At 33.9% G+C, this 22,787-nt stretch overlaps 1 protein-coding gene across 7 annotated transcripts in view; it reads left to right on the top strand.

Moving 5' to 3' along the window:
* The window catches only part of LOC129807634 (mitogen-activated protein kinase-binding protein 1), a 91,500-nt gene extending 69,479 nt beyond the window's left edge, over positions 1–22,021 (top strand). For 3 of the 7 annotated variants that reach the window (XM_055857030.1, XM_055857031.1, XM_055857032.1), the window contains 9 exons: positions 1,996–3,331; positions 6,972–7,099; positions 7,258–7,305; positions 9,331–9,442; positions 9,886–12,060; positions 15,528–15,688; positions 15,765–16,116; positions 20,633–20,807; positions 20,912–22,021. In XM_055857030.1, the coding sequence (XP_055713005.1) occupies positions 1,996–3,331; positions 6,972–7,099; positions 7,258–7,305; positions 9,331–9,442; positions 9,886–12,060; positions 15,528–15,688; positions 15,765–16,116; positions 20,633–20,807; positions 20,912–21,056 (4,632 nt within the window). In that variant the 3' untranslated portion in view covers positions 21,057–22,021. Of the gene's footprint in view, positions 1–1,995; positions 3,332–6,971; positions 7,100–7,257; positions 7,306–9,330; positions 9,443–9,885; positions 12,061–15,296; positions 15,384–15,527; positions 15,689–15,764; positions 16,117–20,632; positions 20,808–20,911 lie in introns of all 7 variants that reach the window. The other 4 variants (XM_055857033.1, XM_055857036.1, XM_055857034.1 and 1 more) reach the window with 3 other exon arrangements.
* Positions 22,022–22,787: the final 766 nt, after the last annotated feature.

Here is a 22,787-nt window from a genome sequence, read left to right as displayed (position 1 = left end):
GTACCTATTAGCAAACAATTAACAAAATATCTTTTCAATAAATCGCTGAATGGATGCGATTTAAAAAAAAAGTGCATTTTGGCTTGTTATTTCTTTTTAATATTTTTAAAACTTGGGAGAAAAAGTAACAAACATTCTACAAGACTATTTCATGTTTAAGGTTTTACGTCCACTTATTGGGAATTCATTGAGATCAAAAAGATCAACAAAAAAAATATAGCGCCACTATCGTAGAAAAGTCTTATTGGATCTTCAAATAGATTTTCGAATTTTTCAAGATCTACTTCTGTACGGAAAGACTAGATGGCGCTGGCAACTGTTCTTAATTTTGAATTATCAAAGTTTCAATTTTGAGAAAGGATTCCTGATCCTAAAGAGCAAAATACCTAGAGAATCATTTAATCATTCATTTTCAACCGCTTATTCCTGTCTGGGTTGCAGGTCTAGAACACTTAGGTTAGCGGCCTACGCCTGTCAATACTTCGCCACTTGAGAAACATGTTGGAGAGGCGATCGATCCCAAGGCGCTCCCAGACAATATCCTGAATTTGATTTACCCACCTTGTCCTAGTTCTGCCCCGTTATTGAGGTCTCCTCCGCAATGGATTGCATAGCTGTTCTTGGAGTTTTTTTTTTTCTATTCATGCTCTGAACATGCCCATACTATCGAAGTTGTCATCTCTCAACAAAGACAAATGAATTAACAACTTCAAAGTTGTAGTCCCCTACCGCGAACTTTGTTTGACCGATGTTCTGTTGTGACCCGGCGGCACTTCAGGAGCTACCTTCCAATAAAACACACTTCACTTGGGGTTTGAGCACTTTATTGGGACTCAGGGGTCAATTCAGAGGCTAAACGGTAAGATAGCGACTTGGAACTTTCGGGGGACCCCCCATAAGTCGACCAAAACCATGTTTTTTTGGGATTGCTTGAAAACGCGTCGTGCGATTTTTTCCATTTTTCGATATGTTTTGGAGATGACGCAGGCGGACATTTTGCCCTTATCGTCGTTATACGACAATACCGTTCGTTGAATCATTCCTAATAACGCTTTTTCAAGGTCAAAGATTAAAAAGACACTAGAGAGCGCAGTTATCAAGCGAATGGGGTCATGTTTGGGCTCGTTAGAAAGGTCATGGACTTTCCTATAAAACCAATCGGTTTTGAATCGGTAATGAACCGGTTCATAACCGATAAAAATTTTTTATCTGAAAATCAATTCTATTACTTTTAAAACTTTTTTGGGGGATCTTTTGAGAGATTTATGAATCGGATCAAATCGGTTGAAAACCGGTAAACGGTAAATGATACGAAAGTACTTTAGCGGTATAGCATCTAAGTCACGAGTTCGAGCATTTCGCAAAGCCTGGGACGCTGGGACACTTTGCCACCCAAATTAATTAACTTTTAGTCGCGTATATTTAATTTTAGGTTTATAAGATATTGAACTGTGATAAGATCTAGATTTGCGATATATCACTGTGGAAACCACGTAGAATCTTTACTTTGTATTCTAAAGGGACTTATCTATGTTCAGCAATAATTTTAGCTAGATGATCGAAGGGAATAGGCAAATAACGGCGTGAGGTTCCTTCTACTTCACCTCAAATTAGTTGCCCCCCTACAAGATTAACTTGAATTAGAGACAATCGGGCCACAAGAAATCAGAATGTCCGGCCACAGTGTATATTAAAAATATGACACTTTAAACTCGGGACATTAGTGAATTAGTGCTTTACTAGTCCTAAAGAATTTTATAGAACTTTTAAAGACCTTTATTCCTTTCTTTGCGAAGAATTTAGTAGGTTCAGTAGAATCGGAGTTACTGTAACTTGAGTATCAGGAACAAAAAAAATTGCCTAAATTACAGGCGCAAAAGCAAATTTATATTTTAAAACTGAATCAATGGGAAGCAATCTATCTTCCCGATACAAAATCATAAGAAATCTTCTTTGCAACAAGTTTGGAATTAGTTCTAACTGTCAATATTCTAGGGTAATCAATTCCAACGAGGCAATCACTGCAATGGCAAGAACACGCTTTATGACATGGAAGTCGACAGTAATTGTAAGCACATCTTGACAGCATGCCAAGATAGAAATATTCGAGTTTATGGCTCAAAGACATCCAAACATACGAAAACCTTCAAAGGTTCTCATTCTGATGAAGGTAGTTTAATAAAATTGACACTGGATCTCAGTGGGATCTATATAGCGACTTCCTGCACGGATAAGACACTCAGTGTCTACGATTACTACTCGAATGAGTGCATGGCCAGGATGTATGGGCACAGTGAATTGGTGACTGGGTTGAAATTCACCAATGACTGCAGGCATTTGATCTCAGCAAGTGGTGATGGTTGTATCTTCATTTGGGAAGTACCACATGATATGGTACTGACCATGCAGGCTCGACTGTCACAGCAAGCACTGAGATCTGGCCAGCAGATTCCAATTCCACGTCCGGTGTCTCAAAATGTGGAAATTGTGCTGGATCAGCAGCAGAATAATGAGAAAATTGATCCGGCTTTCATGCCATTCACGGAAGATGTGGTAATTTCTGGAGGGTACAAATTGTCCGATGTTGGACAATTGCCAATGTGGGCAAAGCGAAAGGGAGCCGAAGAGCCGAATCCGTCGGCAAATATTTTGGGTACGAGTCCGAGTCAGGGATCAGTAGCACCAAAACCACGTGGAAGATGGGCTCAGAGGAGTCAATATGAGCCTGAGATGGATTTGAGAAATATTGTAGATTCACCACCAAATTCCAGCACAAATAACAATAATAATCCCACATCGGACTACAATAGTTCAAGTAGCAAAGAAGTCTACATGAATACCTACCTCAGTGAGGATAGTTCCATTGACAGTGGCCTGGAGAATCGCCGAGAAGTTGCCTTTCAGCTCAAGGTTACGGAGAAAAATCTCAATAGCCTGAATTCAGAGTCAAATACCGAACACGATGGCGATGTTGAGGATATTTCCGATGGGGAACGAACGAGTTCTGACCATGGTGTATTGTTCTATCCAACTGGAGCTCCGGGAACACCGTCAGATTTCAAGGTGAATGAGACAAATGTGGAAGAACTGAGGAAGTCCATGAGGCGCAAAACAGAAAAACAGAGGCTTCAACTTAGTCAGTCTCCGAGTGCACCGTCAACTGGAACGGGTACTGGGACGTCAGATGATGAAGATGAGGCTTCGACGCCAAGTGGTGACAATGCCGATAGGTCTCTTGCCTCAACTTTGGGAGGGAGCATTGAGAGTATCCCTCAGGCGACTAGTTTTCTCAATGCAGCCCTCGATGGACCCTCAAATGGCTCCGAAAGAGGTGAGTTTTGCTCTTGAAAATAGATCTAAATTTTATTATGTTTTTTTTTTAAAGACTTATCGATCAAGGTAATGATCGATAGGGTAAGTGTGCCAAATTCCGGCCAGCTTGCAATTTCGGCCATCTCTTTTGTTCCTCGAATTTCCATGAACTTTTAGATTTTACGTACTCTAGAGATTATACAATGCAAAAGAATAACAAAAAATGTAGCTTCAACAAACGAGATGACGTGAAAAAGACATTGGAAAAATTCCCGAAGGGCAAGGAACAATGAGAATGAAGGTGGCCGAAATAGGGCACCAAAGCTATGTCTATATTTTTATTCATTTTAAAATGTATTAAGAATAATTTTACAGTAAATAAAGACGGTAAACTCTTTATGAGGGTCCAAGCTACACTCTTTCAGAAGAAAGAATAAAAAAAACTCAATTTGTATTTAAAATATTACATTTCAAACTTGAGACTTTGACGCTTGTATGCAACTATGCCGAAATTTGGCACACTTACCCTAAGTCTTGAAAAATGATAATGCAAGGGAAAATATGTTCAATATTTTGATAAAAATGCTAATGCTGTTTGTTCTCAAACGTATGGGATACGTTTGAGAACAAAAGGTACGTGAATTTCGGTTTCAATTAATTTTCCTGATCTAAAAGGTGTGTCAGGAGCACTAATACCTTAAATCTTTCCTCTATCCTATTCTATAATATTTATATTGACGATAAAATGATAGATGGCGTAATCATCAAAATAACTTCAATTTAGATTTAAATATGAAAACAAGATAATAATTTTAGTTTCATGAAATATCGCTGTTTTGAATGATATGACGGAGTCATTCACTGATTCAAGTGAATTTTTACTAACCCAAAATATTTTTTTACCGATGTGGTTCCGGCACACCTTTTAGATCAGTAAAATTTCATGAAATCAAAATTCACATCCTTTCTCTCAAAGGTTTTGCGTATGTCTATCTCATTTTTCGAAATTCAAATTCGATTGAGCTAAATTTGATGAAATTTGAAATTTTTTGATGTTTAAATTAAGAAGAAGAGCTCGAAAAAATGCGATAGCTTGATGCAAGAGATTTGAGAAAGAAAAGGATGTGAATTTCGACTTAATGCAATTTTCATGATCTAAAAGGTGTACCGGAAGCACTACAACCGAATCTTGTTTAACAAATTGGTCAGCAAAAATCGGTAAAAATAAATTGAATTTCGGCAGTAAAAATATCGTTTACAGTCAGAAAAATAATAAATTTTGAACAGTTTTAAAAATCAAATTATATTTAGCTATAACTACATTTAATCGATATTTTTGTGGCTCCGGCACAACTTTTATATTATGAAAATGTCATGAAGTCGAAATTCGCATCCCGTTCTATATCAAACCTATTTCATATGTCTGTCTTAATCTTTCGCACTCTTCCTTATTTTAACATCACAGTAAATTCAATTTAGCTCAATCGAATTTGGAGTGCAAAAAAATGAGACAGACAAATGAGAAAGAAGGCTATGTAAATTTTGATTTCATTCATTTTGATCTAAAAGGTGTGTTTAGGCCATTATTAACGAAATTCATTTTATTTTTGTGACTGGTCAAATTTACTTTGTAGTACTCATTTTCTAAATAAACTAAAAATTAAATCAAATTTAGTTATAGCTAAATTTGATTTTTATCACTAAACAAAATTCATTAATTTTCTGACTGAAATCAATATTTTATGGCTATATTTTTTATATATGGCCATATGTTTTAGATCGAGAAAATTTCGTAAAATTAAAATTAAAATTCACATCCTTTTCTCTCAAATGTCTTGCATATATCAATCTCATTCTTTCCCACTCAAAATTAAATTGCGCTAAATTAAATTTAGCGTGATGTTCAAAAAAGAAAAAAAATGTGTGTAAGAATCGGATAGACTTATGTAGACTTTGAAGAACAAAAAGGATGTGCATTTCGATTTTATGACATTTTCTTGATCTAAAAGGTATGCCAACGTCATTACTGCCGAAATTAAATTTATTTTTGTGACTCGTCAAATTTGCCTTCTAGTGCTTATTTTGCATTATTGACTTTTTTACTGATTTTTACTGGTCGAATTTGATTTCTTATGACACATCTTTTAGATCAGAAGATTTTCATGGATTTTTTTTTATATGTCTGTCTCACTTTTTCGCACAAAAAATTGGTTTGAGCTAAATTAAGTTTGCTGTGATGTTAAAAAGAAGAAGAAGAGTGTGAAAGAGTGCGATAAACATAAACAAAACGTTTGAGAAAGTCAAGAACGTAAATTTTGCTTTTATGAAAGTTTTCTAATCCAAAGCGATTTTTTCAGAACATAAAAACGTGATTTTATGTTTTTCCTGAATTTACATTTTAAAAGGACATCTCTAAGGTTTTTCAGTTGCGTCCAGGTCTAAATCCCGAAACCAAAATTTCCGAGAGCCAAAATCCGGAACGCCAAAATACATAAATGTCAAAATCCCGACAAGCTAAAATCTCGGAAAGACAAAATCCCGAAAACCAAAATTCTGAAATCCAAAATTCCGAAAGCCAAAAGCCGCCGAAAAGCCAAAATCATGAAATCTAAAATCTCGAAATCGAAAAGCTAAAATACTGACAACCAAATTCATGAAAGCTAAAATCCCGAAAAGACTGAAAAGATGACTATTCCACAGATCCTTTTCTCCTGGCTTTCACCCGTTTCTTCCCTCACATTTGCTCACATTCTTCCAGGACTGGTCAGGTCCTGCTTCCTTCATCAGATAACTATCTTACGAAATTTTGATTTTTCTGATTTTACTCATTTAACCGATATTTTGGCATTTGAGATTTTGGCCAGCACCGACTTCAATTCATTAAAATTACTAATAATTTGGAGAATTTGATATGCAATAATTTTCTTCTTACCTCTTGATGATCATGGACAGTAAAACTTGTCAAATCTAAAAAGAAAAAGGTAACTTTCAGAATTTCTCTATTACAAACCCTATTTTACTCTGTGTTTTGCTCTGAATAATTCCTGAAAGGGGTAATGACTGTCATTTAGGTCATTTCAAAGCCGGATTAGTTTGAGATTAATACTAATTTTGTCCATGTGAACGGTAAATCAATACGAATTGCTTAAACTTAGATTGGATTCAATCTGCCCTAAATATCGAAAAATTCTTGAAAGCGCGGAAAAAGGACTTAGTGGCTTTTGAGCTTACAGTTTATAACCTCATTTTTTTTTGTAAATTTTACTGGTCTAACTGAAAGAAAGAGCAGTATATAATACTTTTTTTTTCAACTTGTGACACGGCTTGAGGCCAACGGTAAGAGATATCGACTTCCGGTTTTCGGCGCCCCCCCTCTATAAGTCAAAATTATCTATGACAGTCTTTTTTTCATTTTTCCCCTCAATTTCAAATTTTCGATTACGAGATGGCAATATTCTAGGCTAGGCAAAACATAACCTCAAATTCTAGAATAACCTCTTCGCCAAATAAAAGAATTAGGACCAATGCAAAAGGCTTTTTGCTATAGAAAGCATTAGAAATTGGAAATATTGATGTTTATAACTTCCTATATTTATTTTCTATTGTTCTTTTTTTAAATTATCAATGCTTGTTTACTAAAGCATTTCTTTGGTTTTCAGGTCGAAATAGTCTCAGTGCTATCCACAATAGTGGCGACAAACCCGTTACCATATCCAAATCATTTACAAACACCAAAAAAGAGGAGCTCATGAAGATCATCAAAGATGCTAAGCAAAAGCTGGAAAATGTAAGTTATTTCAAAATCAAAAGATAAATTGGATAATTCTTTGGGGTTTTCTATTCATAATTCTGAGTTTAATTTTCTGTTTTTTTTTCTTCTTATTTTTGTTGTGGTTCATGCAAAAAAATCTGGCTGCAAAAAATTGATTGAGTACATTTTTTTAGGCTCATAACAGTCATAAAAATGACAGACAAAATTCAAAAGGTGGCGAGGTGAGATTGTTTTCTTCCAATTCTTCAATTAAAAGCAAAGTAATCAAGCACAAAATTTTTTCTATAGATTTTGTTTTTTAAATTTCTTTTTGATTAATAATAATTACTAAGCATAATATGATTTTTAGTGGATATTAAACTGAATCTAATTGCAATAACAAGATGATAATTATGTTGAGGGTAAAATGCTGTAAATACATAAAGTGGTTGTATTTTTATTTAATCTCCTTCAATTAGCCATTTGCATTTTATCATTTACACTCACGCAGCTTTAACTTTTTTTTGTGAGATAGCGAGAGAGCAAGGGAGATAGAATTCAAACTAAAAAGAGAGAACTAAAATCATAATAATAAAATAACAAAGTGTGAAATTAATTTAATTCTACTTTATGATGTAATTCTATTGAATGGAATTTATTATATGGTGCTTTTGCAATCGAAGAGGCATTACATATTTTATTGCAATTTTTCATTTTATTAGAGTTTAAATAAGAAATTCATGAAGTATTTTAGCATACCAAATAAGCCAACAACATTTTTTGCAATTTTATTGTTTATACAGTTTTGTTTTTTGGTTTTACTAAAAATTATCACCATCACAGAATACAATCTTTTTTTGCTTAAAAGCTCAAATTACGTCAATGTGAAGCAAATGACAGAATTGTTTACTATAAAAGAAACTTCCAAGTTCTATAAGAAAAATTAGCTAGAACTGATCCCTGCAAAAACAGAAGTACGTTGCTTGCATCTGCACCACAGGAAAGCTTATGCTTGCTTATGGGAGGCAGTCCAGGTATCTATAAGTATAGAATAAGGTTAAATCCCATTAAATCCAGGAAGAGTTGCACATTCACTTGATTCAATCGCTTGGTTTGATGCTCGAAGTAACAAAACTTGAATAGTGGAGGGATTCGGTCCCTCCAAATTTAGGCGAGCTAAAAGAATGACTTCCTTTTTGAGTCAATATACATTGAAAGTTATTCAAAGTTCCAAACTATCCGATAAATGATGTAATATGGCCGAGGAACTATTGAAAATATCTCTGTGGAGTTGCTGATCTTCAAAATGTGTACCAAAGGTTAGATAACTGTGTCGATTACGGTTCCAAATTATGCCGATCTGTCGATTTCTTAGCAAAATAGTGCTGAAATTCCGATTTTAAGCCCCAGATTGCTCGAAAACGCGTCGTGCGATTTTTTTTCATTTTTGGGTATGTTTTAGAGATTACCCAGGCGGACATTTCGTACTTATACGAAAATACCGTTAAATTATTCCTAATAACATTTTTTCAAGGTCAAAAGTTAAAAAGTCCCTATAGGGCGCATTTATCAAGCGAATGGGGTCATGTTTGGGGTTGTTGGAAAGGTCTTGGAATTTCCGACAAAACCGAATCGGTTCCAATCGGTTTTGAACCGCTAATGAACCAATTCATAAAAGATAACTAATTTTTATCTGAAAATCAATCCTATTACTTTTAAAACTATTTTGGGTGATCTTTTGAGTGATTTATGAATCAGTTCAAATCGGTTGGGAACCGGTAACGGTAAATGATGCGAAAGTACTTCAGCGGTATAGCATCTAAGTCATGAGGTCGAGCATTCCGCAAAGCCTATGATGCTTTGCCACCCCTTTTTTCTGAAGGTTCGTCTCGATGAACACTTTCAAATGACAGTGGCGGTATTATAGGTGGGAATCAAACGATTTAACATCGCGATCGTATGTAGTGGTATTTAAAATTTTTTTCGAAAACCACAAGTCGATATCTTTCTCCATTTGCTCTTTAACAACGGGCGGGCTGAGTATAGGAAACTAAGAAAATGGATTCTTTACGCGTACAAAGTTTAAGACCGATCTTATAAGATTGGGTTTTATCTCAAACCATAGAAGCTCAAATTGTAAAGGATTTCAGCTTAATTTGTAACACTAAATTTGAAGTTTATAAAATAGTTGTGCCTCTTCGATTGCAAAAGAGTAATATCGGTGGTGTGATTTTCTTTTTGCTATTGCTATTTTTTTTTACTTTCAGGTCGGTTACCGTCGCACGAATCTGAGGGCTAGTCAAAGTATTTCCGATCTTAGTCAAGCGACAAAGTCAAATTTGGACACTGGCAGTCGTCTCAGTCGTCCGATACGTCCAGGTACTGTGAAATTTTGCTTTTTTTGTATCTTTTTTTTCTTTAGATTAATTAGTGGATTAGTGTTTTTTTTATTTGTCTCACCTAAAATTCACCAAGTAAATTTATTGATTAAAAACAAAAAAAGAAAAAGAAACAAACTGCTGAAAAAGAAACAGAAGAAAAGACTAATATTGGTTGGCTTTTTATAAAGGCAAAATTTAAAAAAAAAATAATAATAGTCAAGCTGGTAGCCTACAATAATCACATTCAATTTTTTTTGTTTGTTATTGTTGATCTTCTAAAAGGGGAAATTAGATGGAGGAAGTTCTAATTGCAATTTAAGAATTATTTCTTCTTTTCTTTTTCTTATGCTGCTCTGGTTTATAATTGCGATAACAAATATGCATTATAAATCATATGAAAAAATATGATTTTATGAAAAAAAAACGCTCACGCTAACCCAGGAGAATTAACTAATACCACTAATTCAAGTGTAAATCAATGCAATAATTTCTTCAATTGTGCCGCACCAAAGGCTGTGCTTTTGCAAAATTGCAATATAGTGCGTCAGGTGCAACAAGATCTTCCACCATTTCCATGTCAGATTGGTGCATGGACAGATGGTGGTGAGAAGAGGCCAAAAGTGCTGGAATTGTCGCAGAATGTGATGGTGTCTGGTAGTTTAACGTGTAGTAAGAATACAACATTGAATGTGGGCAAGTGTTCAGGTATTTTGAAGAATAAATCATGCCCTGTTTCACCTGTAAATGATGAGCTAGAATGGATGGGTGGGAAGAATGTTGCATTTTGTGAACAAAGAGGAAATTCTGTGTGCAGTGAAGATGCTAAAATCATCTTTGAGATGATCAATAGTGATACAAGGCGTATGATTGATGAAATTCAGGAAGAATATGGACGTGCTGAGTGTTTGGATTTGGTGAAAAATCCCGAAAGTTCAAAGTGTACAGCGAAAAAGGAGAAGAATGAACATGGATTTCTATCAGAAGATGATGGAAGTTTCAGTTCAGATTCCCTGGAAGATTGTAGTTTGAATGATGTTGGTGGTGAAAATTCCATGAGAAGAAAAAAGAAGAAAACCATCTGTGCCAAACATTCCCGAAAACAGCCAAAGAGATCAGTATCTGATTATTTCATTTACGATCAATACGATAATTTTCGGCAAGTGTTTAAGGATGAGGATCCTAATCAATTTCTAGAAACTCAGAGACATTCAAGTGCTAGTTTTTTCCTCGGGCAGCAATATCCTGAACGTAAAAGTCAGGAAAGTATCATTTCTGATGAGACTAGCGTTGGTATAAGTTACTGCAATAGCATGGAGAGTATTCTGTCGGATGAATCTGAGTGCAAAAGTGCACCTCTTGAAGTCCTATTCAATCGTACAAAAAATCGCTATCATCACAATCTTACAACTTCAATGGACATGGATGTTACATCGAAATCTTACGGTTCAAGTCCCAATGCTACAACAGGTTTTGATTATTTTATGCAGCAACATCAAATGGACATTTTTCCAGAGGAAGAAGATTTTGAAATGCCCAGAATGTCCTCATCAATAAGTGTCCCTCAATTCACTAGCAATCCCTTTGGGCAATTTGAAGATTTAGACTTTATCCCTTCAATGAGTTCTAAAGTTGCTCAGTACAATATGGTTGTCAATAAGAGTTTGAGCAAAGAATTTGCCCATGAAAGGCAACAAAATAATTCAAATCCCCTCTTCGGATGCGATGGTAGTGAATTATTTGTGAGAAAACCTATTCCACCACCCAGAAAGCCCCAGACAGAAGAAAATCCGAGTTTAGTGAGAAAATCTTGTAGTTTCGAAATTGATATGGGCGATTGTCGAAGGACTGAAAAGAGTTTTCGAAAATTTGAAGCTAATCTTCAAAAATTCGAACGTGATCGACATCTTTTTCGCCTGGGTGATCCACTGCAAATGGATTATGTGCCACACAAACCTCCAGTTGCCAATCGTAGATCAACTAGTATGAAGGCTAGATCGAAAACAAAACCCAAAGATAAATTTAATACAGTCAGCCAAATTTTATTCGAACGTAAACCACTTAAAGCTGAGGCACCGCTTGAAGAAGAAAAGTCTTTTGATATTTTCTTCTCAGAAGCCCCAACAATTGATGATGATAATATGGATAGTCTTGAATTGGAGGCCAATGCAGCGAAAATTTACAAAGAGAATTCTGTAGATTCACTGGATGATATCCTAGAGACAAATGCCGATAAACCTAGACATATGGATTTTCGAAATACAGTCCAATATGCCAAATTTCGCGATATTGAGAAGAAAATTGATGTTATTAATAAATTAGTGGAGTTGGAGGAGCAAAAGCTCGAGCAAGAACGTCTGGCCAAGGAGGAGAGACTCAAGCCATTTTCCTGTGATCGCAAACAAAAGGGCTATGTGAAAAGTTTAACGATGAATTTTGACAAATTGGCCCAACGCAATACGAACCGTGAGTTCGACAGGGATCTTCATGTGAAGAGTCGCATGAGGAGAAATTATAGTTTGCCGGATGTTCTCGAAGGAGCCAAATATCAGTCATTTCAAGTGATTGATTGTCCCATCAGACAGGACAATGAGCACACCATTAAACACTTTCGGTCAGGTCTGATGACTTTCTTACGGATTTGTCGCATGCACATAAACGAATATGATCCTCACTGATTAACCTGACAGTGAAGAAATTTATCATTATTTTGCAGATGTCCTCTCTCTGAAACAAATTTGGATGTTTTTTTTATGTATAATTTTGTAAATAGATGTTCCTTTTTTATTGATTTTCGATTTTTGGTATTTCTTTCTACACCTGCTTCTTCTAATAAAAATATTAATTTGTTTTTTTTTTAGTAGTGAATGCTTCTGTGAAGTATTTTTACAGTTTCGTCCAAGAAATGTTCAAGTGCACTGTTATTTAAAATTTAGGAATTGGAAAAAGAATGAATTTCTGATCTTTTGATAGTCGAGACACATTTTGAGAACTAATTTTGGGAACAGATTTTGAGATCATACTCATATTTTCTGACATTCTCTGAGTATATAAATTTTGGATGATTATGTCAAATGGGTTCTCTTGTCCCGTTTAAAAAAAAAATCTAATGAATTCTTAAAAAATTTAGGAGTTTTTGATTAGCCAAGACACATTTTGAGAACAGATCAGCCGGTTTATTTTCTGAACCTGTTTAGTTAATTTTTAAATTTTATATGTTATTCTAAGTAAAAATTTCGGAATCAAATATTTAAATCGATGTCTAGAGGCTGAATCGTATTCTCTAATACGAATATTTAATTTGAAATTCTTTGATCCTTTTATGTTAAAGTGTGATTGGAAAGAATTTAAGCTAACTTATCAAGATTCACAATATCTATACTTGAATGGTATAAGTCAAAATTAACTTTTCTTTTTTTTTAAGTGGGTCTCGAAGACCAATCAAACCTTTACTGACAATATGACCTCGTAACACGTGAATATTATGCTTCGAGTTATATTAGGAAATTTTTAATCTTAAAATTAAGGGGAATGTTTCAGATGTTTCACTGCATTTTGTTCTCAAATTTGCCACATTAATATTCTTTCCTGATCGTTTATTAAGAAACTATTTTTCAATGATACGCTCAGAATAAAATGAACTTGCTTTCCCTTTTAATGTTTCACTCTTGCTTTGACTGAGAGACAAAATGTTTTACAGCATTTTTAACTGCTTTTGAAGTCCAAGACAGAGAAGTTTTCACAATGCATTTTTTTCAATTTCTCACTATTATGGCTTCTGAACGGAAAAAGATATCGATTTCCTATTTTCGGTGACCCCCCCTCGCACAGATCAACATTTTTAGCGAACCAAGTTATCTGAATCGCCTCTCCACACCTCTTAAAAATCGGCCCTGATGATTTCGTTCATTTTTAGATATGCTTTGGATGGAGCTAGTCCAGCTGAACATTTCATTCTTAGACACCTTATACCGAAAAATCGCCATGTTCAAGATCGAAGTACCTAATTTTAACCAGGTTTGGTCAAATAATTAATTAAAATGTTAATTATTTTTTAAAGTACCCTCTTCAAGGTGGTTTTATGATGATTTATAGACAAATATAAATTAACAATAATCTTATAAGGGAAAGCGCTTATGCTTCGTACGAACCCAAGCTTCGTAATGACTATTTTTTTTCTATATTTCTCACTAATTGTGACTCATCGGTCCCATATTTTAGGAACTAGGAAAAAATGCCCAGTTTTTAAAAAATATTGTGTAGTCACATTTATTGATAAACATAGGAAAATTAAGTCATTACGAAACTTGGGGTCGTACGAAACATGGGCACTTTCCCTTATGCACTCGAAAAATTTGCGAAAAAGAATCTTGGAAGCTCGAACAGCTCGCAAAGCCTTTTATGCTTTACTTCCCTTTTATTTGGTATACTTCAATCATAATATGAAAAAGATGCAGATGTCAGTTTATAACCTACTCCATGAAAGAAAATAATAGAAGAGGTGTGCAACAGTTTATTACACATTTAAAAAAAATAAACATAAACATAAACTATAAAATACTAACTATAATTTTAAGATCAAGAATCTAAATCTCAAAAATTTCAAGATCTTGGTTTTTTAAAGTCAAAGAATCGATATCAAGATGTCAAATCTGTCACAATTTTTTAAAGTTTCATATTCAAGACACAAGCCTGAGATATTTCGAACATTGAGGCAATTAAATAAACATATTCTCAAATTTATGTATCTTATTGTTAAATGCGTCCTATAATTAATTTTCTTAATTTGTATGACGAAATTTCAACAAATTCAACAGAGAAATGAAGATATTTGTCAGAAGTGACGCTTCGTTAAGTGTGAAAAATCTTGAAATCTTGGTTCTTAGCTAAGACATTTTAAGTTCCATAAATATTTCGCGTCAAAATACGAAATCTTGATTTTGGAAATATTTGACAGCTTGAAATTTTGATCTTTATTTTGGTCCCAGAATTGAGGCCATAATTTGCAAAAATATTATTTTTATATTACAAAAATATTAAATATGAGAAGTCATTAGGACTTTGTACACATCGTGGCCTCGAACACTCAGATCAGGTTCATTACACTTGAGAGAAATCCGAAAAAGTTAAAATAACATTCCGGAAATGTTAATTTTACCCTGCAGTATTGATCCAAAATCGGTGTAAATATTACCCTTTTTAGGTGTATTGGGGGTTAAAGTTACCCTTTTTCATGTTAATTTTACCCTTAAAAGGTGTAAAATTAACATTAAAAAATGTTGATATATTTTTACACCTAAAAAGTGTTAAAGTTAACGGGAAAAAAAGTTAATCGCACCCTCTTTTTTTCTCAGTGTAAAGAAACATGGGAAAAAATATAAAACGATGTGTTCGAAGCCAGAATGTGTGAGTAGTCTAAAAGCCTATCCCTACTGACTGATTTGTCACCTTGACATTTCGACTGTTCTCAATTATTAGTTCTCAATTTTTATATAGTCCCAAATTGCTGTACTCCGACAGGGGCATGAACTGTATAATAAATTAAAATAAAATTAAAAACATAAAAAGTTGGAAAAAGAAATTTTAATGAAAAAATTCTCAAAGTCACTTTATTCTTTCAAACTTAAATATTTTTAAAAAGATTTCTACAGTGCGTGCACATTCTTGTCTGGAACTGTTTTAAACAATTCACACTTTTCCTTTCAAATATATGTTTTATATATTTTCTATTATATAATATATATGTGTAAAAAATTCTATTGTGACTTTCAGTAGATTTTTTTTGAGATCTCCTGCAGCAATTGGCACAGAGTTATGTTTGCTAATTTATTCTTCAATTTTTTCAATTCTTTTAGGAATTGCCAATAGCTTTTTGTCGCTGAATAGTGATGAATCGTCAATAAGACGTGCATGTTCGCTTAGTGATTTAAGTATGGGTAAAGGTAATTTAAACAAGAACAAATTATTATATTGTGAGAACTTTTTTCAATGATTAAGTCAAGTCAATGAAATGAGTTTCGATGGAACTTTGAATATTAATTTTAATGATGGTTTTTTTTTTGATTTTGTTGCGGGTAAAAAAAAAGACTATAAACCGATGAGTTCCAAGCCAATACCAAGTGCCCGGACAAGTGTACCAGCGAGTCGAACAGCTGCTAAGAGGAGTGCAGTATCTGGAGGGAAACTGGAGGTGACATCCAGTGGGATGGGAACAAGAAGTGTATCAATGGGAATGTTGAATCATGCGGTAAATTTTGACGCGATTTTTTTTTAAAAATTTAAATATGCAATGCTGAAGTTTGTCTTTGCTGACTGCATTGCAGAGTGATTCGGAACCAGAGACACGAGGTGGTGTGATGAAGCCTACAATTTCCTCCCAAAATAAAGTCAATACAGCATCCTCCAATTCGGGAAGGGCTGGCAACAAAGGTGGTCCATTTGGGGCACCAAGAAGACGCGGAATGCAAAATTCCTACAGTAGTATTAATTTGACGTCAGCGGGTCAGGATGATTCGAGTTCCGAGGAGACTACTGTTGTTCAGGCACCACCAAGTGGTAAGCCAGCTGTTCCTCCGCGACCCAGAAATCTCTCTGGTGACCACAAACGAAGCAATCTCAAGCAGAACAACTTGAATGATACGGAAGTTCCGTGCAAAGACAACGACAATTCAGACTGTGAGTCACATTTCTTTTTATTTTTTTCATTCCACCTTTTTTTTCTTAGAAAATGCTAAATTATACGCCTTTGAGATGTTTTAAAGTGGTTTTATGAGTTGTTTTGATGTGCATAAATTTGTGATATATTTTTTTTCGGTTGATTTATGAAAAAGTGTTTTCAATGAATCTTGAAGATATTTGACCAAAACTCGCTGGAATCTCAATGAAGTGGTCAGAATTTTAATGCGACGATTGGTTTTATTGTCATCTATGAATATATTTATTTTATATTTCTATTTTTTTTTTGACATAAAAGTGTTGAAAGAGAATTCGAAGATTCTTTTTTTTTAAGCATTATTTATAAGTAATTAAATATTTCATCATATTTATTTTAATCCAATTGTATTCTATGATTGGCTAAGCCTTTGAATGGCTTCGTGTTCTGGCCAATCAGAGAACGCGATGCAAGGAAAATATTTTATGATAGTCAATTCATGTATTTTGAGGGGGTTATCAGCATTTCTGGCGATTTCCTTATTATGGAATGAAAATTTAAATTTAATTATTTAACTCTTTCCGGACCACAACATATCCAGCGAACGAATTTCAGTCAAACTCACTTTATTGTAAGTCTTAGTGGTCAAATATGATACTTTTGTAGAGAAATAATTTTCTCCGCCTCTGGGAAATTGGAAAATTCATGGGTACTCTCGTCCCCAAAAGAACGAAAAGGAGACAAACTTCAATTTTCCAAAAGCCAAAAATATCAATTTTGTGAATTATTTTTGCGTGTCAAATGACTGCTTTACAATGTTGATCACTAAAACAAGAAGAATTATTGACTAGTATCTTGTGGGATGTCTAGGAAGTGCTAAAAAGGACACCCAGCACCTGCTTGCCAACAGATTCCTCAAAATATTTCACACAAAAACACTTTAAAACACATTTCTCTCAACACGATGTTATTGCAGACACATTAAGCTTTCTCAAGAGCCAAAGAAACACTTCCTGAACAATCAGAATTCACCAAAATCAGGAAGAATAGGAAAAACTTCCCTGAAAGCAATCTCCCGCACTGCCAAATGTCAAAATTATCGGCCATATTGGCAAAAATGTCGCTCCCGCTTGGAATTTTCTTACAAGGTTGATGTCAAAAAGCAAATGGCGGGCATTAGCGGGATAACCTTACATTTGACCTCTAGATTTTTGGGGACGATAATTCCAATCAAGTTTGAACAAGTTTTTTGAAAATTTAAGAAAAAAATTGTTTTACGAATTTATGCAATCTCTAATTGTTAGTTATCATACTTATTGGCCCCGAGAGGTGTTTCCTTATTCGGGTCTAGAAATATCAAAAAAGTCACAATATCTGCAAGGAAGCAGAAAATCGAAAATTCACGGTTTTTGACCAAAAATATCTAAGCTCATGAGTTAATTGGGATCCTGCAAAAAATATCCTAGATTTGAACATCCTTATAGTTTGTAATTATCCAGAAGAATCGGGTTTTTAGCGATTCTAGATAGTCTAAAAAACTTGTTGTTTCCATGGGTACCCAGAGGCCCAAAGGAGACGAAAGAGTTAATGCGATGACCTCTTTCCGAATTCTTGCACCTTCTTTTAACGCATTCCTTACCATTGTATGATATATCATACGCAAATTGAGTGATTTTAGATAATTTATTCCAGGGACATTTTTATTCGAATTACTGTCGGGAATGGATTTTTAGCAACTTTAGTTTCTCAATTACTTAGAAAAAATAGCCCGACAGAGATAGGAATACAATTTGTTGTTCTTTATTCGCTTCGCGTGAGGTCATGCAAAAATTTTGTTCAAAATGGCGGACAGAAAATGCGACATCCCGTGGAATTTGTTAAAATTGACCTTCATCCTCTTTCCTTATTTGAATTCTGGTTGCCATTGTGTTTTCTTGGATAGTTACTCTATCTAAAGCAATAGAGTTTGTAATGAATTAATGCACAGAATTTAAATTCAGTGACCGTTAAGACGCGTGTTTGAGGGCGGCTCCCCGAGCCCCCATAATGGATAAAAATTATTTCTTTTCAAAAAATTCATCTATTAATCTGTAGGAAACTAATCCCAAAATATGAACATTCTATCTCAAGTATTTCTGGTACATTGACTGAATGGGTTAATGCCCGTCATTGGAGACTTAACAAGCCTCTATCAGCGGTCTTAGGCAGCTTTCTCCCACTTCCTCTCGAAATTCGGCAAGTTTTCAGATATTTGACCCTTCTTCTCTGAGATTTGTCCTCAAAATTCCCCAGTATTTCTCGATTTTTCGGGGTGCGGGAGGGCTTGAACATCTTTCCCATAGCCTTAGAATCCTTTAAAAAGATGATCATTGAGTTTCCACGGTTTTGTTTTAGTACTTTGACGTTGTTTGTTGTCCGATGAAGAGCAACTTGAGCATTTTAGGTTACCAAACCATTCCTCTTCTTGATTTTATTGACCAGCCTTCAGCGTATCCCCATATTTTTGCCAACATCACGCATGGAAAGATTGAGTTGCTTCACAAAAAGCTCAAGCACTTTCTTTTCCGTCCTCTTGTCCTGAATCCAGGGCTTTCGACTACTTCTAGTCTTGAGTTCCTTAAACCTAATTATAGTCTTCCAGACGGTAGAATGGAACACTTCCCGGTCAATTCCGTGATCTCAGCATAAACTCACATTAGGGTTTTTGAGATGTTTGTCAACTTTTAATCTTTGCATGCTCTCCATCTTCTTGCAATAACTCAGTCAAAAATCAATATTTTTTTTAACAAGAATTTCTCCAAAAGAAAGCTAATGAAATTCTCTTGAAATGACAACGAAGAAAAAGCAAAATCCAAGGCCTACTATGACTAACTTCATATTAGGGCAGAATCACATTGACAATAAAATGCTCGCCGTAGCCTCACCGTATTTCGTTAATTTACGCATTTTCATTGCAATTCTTACACAAATTCTCGAATACCGTCGTGGGTGACTGCACTCAGCTGCTCGTGAGACTTATATTAATTCTAGCACATAGTGATAGTCTTCGCTGATCCGGTCTACCATGTCAAAGTATATAGGGATATGTTAAGTACCAAGTAAGGTACAATGATCCCCAAAAAGATTCTTGTAGTTTCACTAATAGTCAATGAAATAGGTGAGATTGTTAAGAATCTCACCTAATATTAATATAGGTATTTTGTCAAAAAACAGCTCCGTGAAAAAGTTATCCGAAGCTGCAATTCCAAAATCGATTTAAGAGTAGTAAATTGCCCAAATCTATTCTAAATTTATCTGGCTAGATTCGTCCATTTCGATTTTGTTAATTATTTTTATTAAAATACTTTTTTTTCACTATTTATCTTCCTAAGAACGCATGATTTATGTTATAAAATTGCGTATAATGATCTTTCTAAAGCTTTATTATAGAAATATATGGCTAAAAAATATCCAATTTTTTTGGTAATTTAAGATAAAATGACCGAGATCTACAAGGTATGATTGCCATCTTGATTAGTCGTTTCTATCCGCCATTTTGAATAACTGTCAAAACAAAAATCTCATCCGATTGAGCTGAAATTTTAGTATGTTCTAGCTGATGTCAAGGCCTTTTCAGAACATATAAAATACGACCTAAGTCAAGCGATAGTCTGGATACAGGGGCTCCAAGTTCAAAATTTTGACACTCATGAATACAGAATTACGGAGAGCTTCTCTTATCGAAACCATCACAAAAAAGACAGTGCTATCGTTAGGCAATGAGATCTAACAAACAAACAAACAGAAATGTAATGTTTTTGTTTCTAACAGCATTTTATTTGAGGATCTGAAAAACTGTTTTTGCAAAGATGAAAAAATAAAAAATAAATAAATTCGTTTATTTTATTTTTTATGTAAGAGTAAATAAATATATGAAATAAAAGCCTCAACCATTTTAAATGGTTACTGAGGCATTTCGTTTTGGTATCAAAATTCAGGATTAGAAAATAAAGATCGTCAAAATATGAATATTTCGAAATTTTAAACTTTGATCCTTTGTATTTAGGTAATTGCTCGACTCAAGTCGGAACAAAGATACATTTTGGAAAGGTATTTACATGAGCTATAACATACTAAAATTTCAGTTCAATAGGACAAGCTTTAAGTTTTGACAGTTATTCAAAATGGCAGACAGAAACGTCAAATCAAGATGGCGACCACGTCATCTTGTAGATTTCGTGCATATTACCCACAGATGTGAAGATCTTCATTGTCGTTTATTATCAGAAATTGTTGATTTTTTAGTATTTAATAAAAAGTGCAAAGTCACCCGCAGCGACGACGGTATTCGAAATGATTTTGGGAAAATAAACTGAAGATATGCTATGGACAGGCCATTAGTTATGTCGTAATACTATATTCCCAAATTCTAAATGTTCGCTGACTTTTCGTTCGAATAAAAAACGTTTTCAAAGTTTTTAGTATTTTTAGTATTTTTTTTTAATTCTAGTGTTTTTTTAAATTAATTTATTGAACTCTACATCTTGTTTTGTTCTGCAGTGGCTCAATGCTCTCGACTCATAAACCAATTGATGCTGACGACAAATTCGGTTGTTCAGCTCCATTCGAGATTGAGGCAGACGGAAGAGGGGAGTGGTAGTAATTTTATGCTGCAGGAATTGGAGAATGCTGTTGTTATGACGCAGAATATGCTAACAAAAGTCACTAATCAAAAGTGAGTAGAAATATTTCTTTTTTTCTTTTTAAGGTAAACGGTTTTTGTGTGAAAAATTGAAGATGACTTGTTTTTTTTTTTGTTGGAAAAAAACAATATTTCAGAAATAACAAAGACTCTAACACAAGTCCATTCTCTGCTGGCCAGCAAAATCAACATATCAATCGACTGGAAAATGGGGAATATGTACAAATGAGAGAGAAATGCACTGATATGTTGAACAAGGTTCAAAATATGAATAATTCGTAGGATTGTGGCAGGATGCTCGAGAACGTTTTCCTCTCTCTATCTCTCTAATATTACAAAAAAAAAATTAACTATTGATGTCTTTTGAATTCTTCTCGATGTTGTGTGAAAAAAAAGAATAAGATATACAACGATTAAAATATTTTGCGAAATCTTTCAAATTGCAAATCAATGTGGAGAAAATCTATTCTTTTAAAATAGACAGATTACTCTATCGTTATTTATATATTAAATATACAACACAATGTAATTGTAATGAAAAGAAAGTTTCAGATAAATTACTGATAGAAGCAAAAAGACACTAATAGTATAATAATTGAAACAATTAAATTATCTGTTAGTTTTATCCCCAATTGCCCCATTTAATTGCATAGGTAAGAATGTTGTTTTGTTTTTAATTAGTAACTAAATTAATTGTCTAAACAAAAAGAAAAGCATTGAAACTAAAGAAAAGACATTGATTTACATTCACGTCACTAGAATAATAAATTTTTCTTGGAAAAAAAAACGATACAAGATACAGTGAAAAACGGAATTTTAGTATTTAGATTAAATTTACAATTAAATTCTCTGTGGTTTATTGGGATTTGCTAATAAATTTATTATCTAAATTTATTTCAAATTCCCTTCCCATAATAAGAATTGAGAAAAAAAAAGAAACATTCGTCCATTTTTTTTTTAAAAAAGAACGTAATTTTACAATTTATAGTTATTAGTTGATATAGAGAAATCATTTATTTAATGGTTTTTTTTTAATAAAATAAATTTTAGCGTTAGAACATTTTAAAACAATTTAACTAAAAACTCACAATGCTTTAAAAAAATCATTATTGAGAATAAAATACAATTAAAAATTCCGAATATTTCAATTGTAATTGATGAAAGATTAAAAAAAATAATAATTGTAGTTTAAATTCAGGGATTAACCTAAAAAAATAATTAAACTGAGAATTGATAATCTTTAAAAATGAGTTTTTTTTCGTTGTTTCAAAAAGTTGCTGCGTGATTTTTCTACAGAACTTCACGACATTTCATTGCGCAGAATATCAGGGAATTTTCTAATGAATGATCGGCTATATTTCCATGGAGTTTTCACTCTATTTCACCATTTGTGTAGAATTTCAGTGGTTTTTTCTATGAGAATTTCCACGACTTTCTTGTACGCTGTTATTTCAAATAAAATATTACAGGGAGAGGAATCTGTGGTGCAATTGTTTAAAAGCGTTCCGATCTTGAACGGTGTTACCTCCGACTCAATTGTCACACTTGTGAGTTAGAGTCCTGCCCGGTGCAAATGATTGAAGCGCCTGAAGGAACATATTTCTCATACACATTGTAAACTGAATAAAAAAAGAGGTGGCAAAGTGTCCCAGGGTTTAGGAATGCTCGAACTCGTGATTTAGTTACTATACCTCAAAAGGTCTTTTGCATCATCTTGTTTACCGGTTATCAACCGATTTAAACTGCTTTATAAAACATTCAAAAGATCCCCAAAATACTTATATAGAATCCGAATAAAAATGATCTAAATTTCTAAACCTTTCGTTCGAAAGCTGTGAGGATTTTATATTCAATTTTAACCTTTTTGTGCTGAAACTGTGCGCTCTTTATTTGTAATTTTAGCCTTTTCGTGTTGAAGCTATGGGTGTATTACTTACAAGTAAAATGATTTTAAGCTTAAGTTGTGCAGGATTTGAACATAATATTAACCAGTTTATGCTGAATCAAAGCCGG

This window comes from Phlebotomus papatasi, chromosome 3 (assembly GCF_024763615.1).
Source record: "Phlebotomus papatasi isolate M1 chromosome 3, Ppap_2.1, whole genome shotgun sequence".
NCBI classification, from domain to species: domain Eukaryota; kingdom Metazoa; phylum Arthropoda; class Insecta; order Diptera; family Psychodidae; genus Phlebotomus; species Phlebotomus papatasi.
Note: the sequence above shows the minus strand (reverse complement) of the source record. Positions and strands in the feature narration are given on the sequence as shown.